The sequence below is a fragment of the Octodon degus genome, unplaced genomic scaffold, assembly GCF_000260255.1.
Source record: "Octodon degus isolate 3935 unplaced genomic scaffold, OctDeg1.0 scaffold00207, whole genome shotgun sequence".
In the NCBI taxonomy this organism is placed as follows: domain Eukaryota; kingdom Metazoa; phylum Chordata; class Mammalia; order Rodentia; family Octodontidae; genus Octodon; species Octodon degus.
This window is the reverse complement of record NW_004524783.1, coordinates 1197525-1200385: the sequence shown is the minus strand read 5'-3', so window position 1 is coordinate 1200385 and position 2861 is coordinate 1197525. Positions and strand designations below refer to the sequence as shown.

The 2861-nt window shown below is 52.4% G+C and overlaps 1 protein-coding gene across 2 annotated transcripts in view; it reads right to left on the bottom strand.

The window, feature by feature from the left end:
* The window catches only part of Retreg1 (reticulophagy regulator 1), a 123561-nt gene that overhangs the window by 92179 nt on the left and 28521 nt on the right, over positions 1-2861 (bottom strand). For both annotated transcript variants that reach the window (XM_004644743.2, XM_023704936.1), the window contains exon 3: positions 1305-1335. In XM_004644743.2, coding sequence (XP_004644800.1) covers positions 1305-1335 — 31 coding nt within the window. The remainder of the gene's footprint in view (positions 1-1304; positions 1336-2861) is intronic.

Here is a 2861-nt window from a genome sequence, read left to right as displayed (position 1 = left end):
AAAAAAAAAAATTCTGAACAGTTTTTGGTGTAAGTAACATCTACGTTCTGTTTTACTTGTAAAAGGAGGTAGCTAGGCATGGCACGGACACCTGTAATCGCAGCACCCAGGAGGCTGAGGCAGGAGGACTGCGGAGATGTGGGCCAGCCTGGGCTACACTGTGGGTCCCTGTTTCAAAAAATAAAAGATAAACGAGGTACACAGAAAAAGGTACCTTCTTTCTCATTTGTTAACAGAGGATTTCATTCCACTGACTGCGCAGCTTCAGGCAGAAATCAAAGCTCTTGTCACACTCAGAGCAAGTTCCAGTTCAGAGCTGGGAATGCACCGCAGGAGGGGTTTGCGGGCTTCAGCTGACAGGCAGCGGTGCCAAGCAGGGGCCCTGTGGGGACGCAGCCGCCAGCTGCGCGGGGCGAGGCAGGCCTGCAGGCCCGACACGCGGGAGGCTGAGGCAGGAGGGCTGCCGCGAGGCCGAGGCCAGCCTGCGCCCCACGGTGAGCTCAGCACCAGCCTGGACTACGCCGAGACCCTGTGTCACGGCACGAAAATAAAAATAGCCACCGAAAACAATCACATTTCTCCAGGCTAATTTTCCAGACATGCACGCGAACTCGAGGATGACGTCGGGTTCCAGTTTCCCAGCCTTGCTGCCGACGGTGCGCGCACCGAGGTCGGACCCAGCTTTGCTGTCTGGCGCACTCGGCAGCTATTTCCAACCTCGGTCCGTCCGCAGGGAAGCGGCCACACAGCGCCCCTTGTGGCTCTGCGGGGAAGTGCACATCTCCCCGTGGAGAAGAGGCAAGGCTTCCCTCCAGGAAAGAAAGGAGTCGGGCCGCTCAGCGGCCTCCGCGTCCTCGGACCAAAGCGCCTCTCAGCCCCTCCCCGAATCCCAAAGTCCTCTGGACTGACCATGGATAACCCTGCAGAACACGCCTCTAGAACATTCCAGAACATTCTCGGACGCAGTCAGTCTGCTCCTGTTCTCCCACGACAGCCGTGTTGCTTATGCTCCCAAAACAAAGTGTGAAAGAGAATCCCAAAGAGAAACGCTTTCCTCCTTCACTTCCGAATCCTCACACAGGATTCCTGGCACAGTGCCACGCCCAATACTGCAGCAAAGTACTTTCTTCTAATGATTCCCACTTTTATCCTTGTCCTCAGCTGCATGGTGTTTCTCTATTTACGCTTGTAAATAACCACAGGACTTGGCCCTTGTCATTAAAGCACAAGCTCATAGACGCACGCTGGTGGCCTCCCACCATGTCCCACCCTCCACCAGCCCAGCATGGAAAGACGTCCCCTACCTTTCGCTGAGGCTTCTCCACAGCTGTGCACCTGCAACAGGGAGAAGCAAACGTGAGCTGAGCTGAGGCATCATCCTCCCGAGGCCTCCCTCACAGGAAGGCGCATCCCAGGCCACCAGGCAGGAAGCACAGAGTGCAGGCACCAGCCAGCACCATCGTCAGGTGTGGATGTGCGGGGCTGTGACTAACTCAGCTCACGGGAGAACAGACTCCACTGAGGTCCCAGCACACACAAAGCACAAAGCCCCTGCCACAGGGACCATGCTGTCTAAACAAGCAGTGCACGAATTAGCCAAGAGACATGGCCACCAAAGAGCAGGGACAGCAGGAAATGTCAAGCAAGGGTGCATTTTAGAAGCGGCTCTGAAGGACAGTCTTGCAGAGAGGTGATCAAAAGAATGGAGGCTGGGCATCAGGGCACACACCTGGAATCGCAGGAGGCCGAGGCAGCAGGACTGCTGTGAGCTGCAGGCCTGCCTGAGCTGCAGAGCAAGCTCCTGACTCAAAAAGAATGACAGAAAATGAATACGAAGGCAACCCAGAAAAGGATATTTTTATCTCTGTATCGTGTAATGTGAACTTGTACCTAGGCTCAAATAAAGTCAACAGAAAAATATCCCCAGCAGCGATTTTTGTCAGTTAGCAGGCTTCAGGAAGTGTAATACAAGAAATGACCGTGAGTGTGGCGGCGCACGCGACAACCTCAGCTCTCGGGAGGAGGACCCTGGTGTGAGCAGCCCGGCCTACCCAGTGAGCTCAAGGCAGCTTGGCCTGCAGAGTAAGACCCTGTCTCAAGATAAGGAGAAAGAGATATACAAAGAGGAGAAAGAGGAAGAGAAGAGGAGGAAGAGAAGAAAAACAAGTGACCATAAGAAGGTTTCTACATTTTTCCCTCAAACTAAAAGTCAAAGATGTTGCTCATTATGTTCAATATCTTCTACCAAAGATCTGTGTGATAAAGTGTTCTAAACATTTGTCTAGATAAAAAGAAATTGTATCTAGATAAAAAAAGGTTTCTCAGTCATTTGCTTTATTTATTTGGGCAACTAGAATTGTGCAGTTCATCAAGGTTCCCTTTTGCCTTGGCTACCGGTAAGCATGGGGAAGATCCATGCTGAATTATGGTTACTAGGCCAGGTGTGGTGGCATATGCCTATAATCCCAGCACTCGGGAGGCTGAGGCAGAAAGATTTCTGGGGTTCGAGACAGCCTGGACCACAAACTGAGTTCAAGGCCAGCCTGAACTACATAGGAAGTCTACGTCTCAAAACAAACGAAACATTATGGCTAGTAGATTAGACTTCTGTCCCTCTATCAGAGTCTATGTTTATGCTCCTTAGAAGCTGTTTCAACCTTTATGGAATTAAGCAGCTTACAAAAGCAAACCAGCTCCAGAGAAGCCAGGCAGGCGTGAGCTGCTAAGCAGCTGCAAGTGGAGTGGATGGGTTAGGTGAGCTCAGCCCCAGCAGCCCTGGGGATGATTCGTGGTGGAGTAGAGGAGGGCCCTACCTGCTGCTTGGCCCACTTAAGGACTGGTGCAATAGGGCCAGCAGCCCT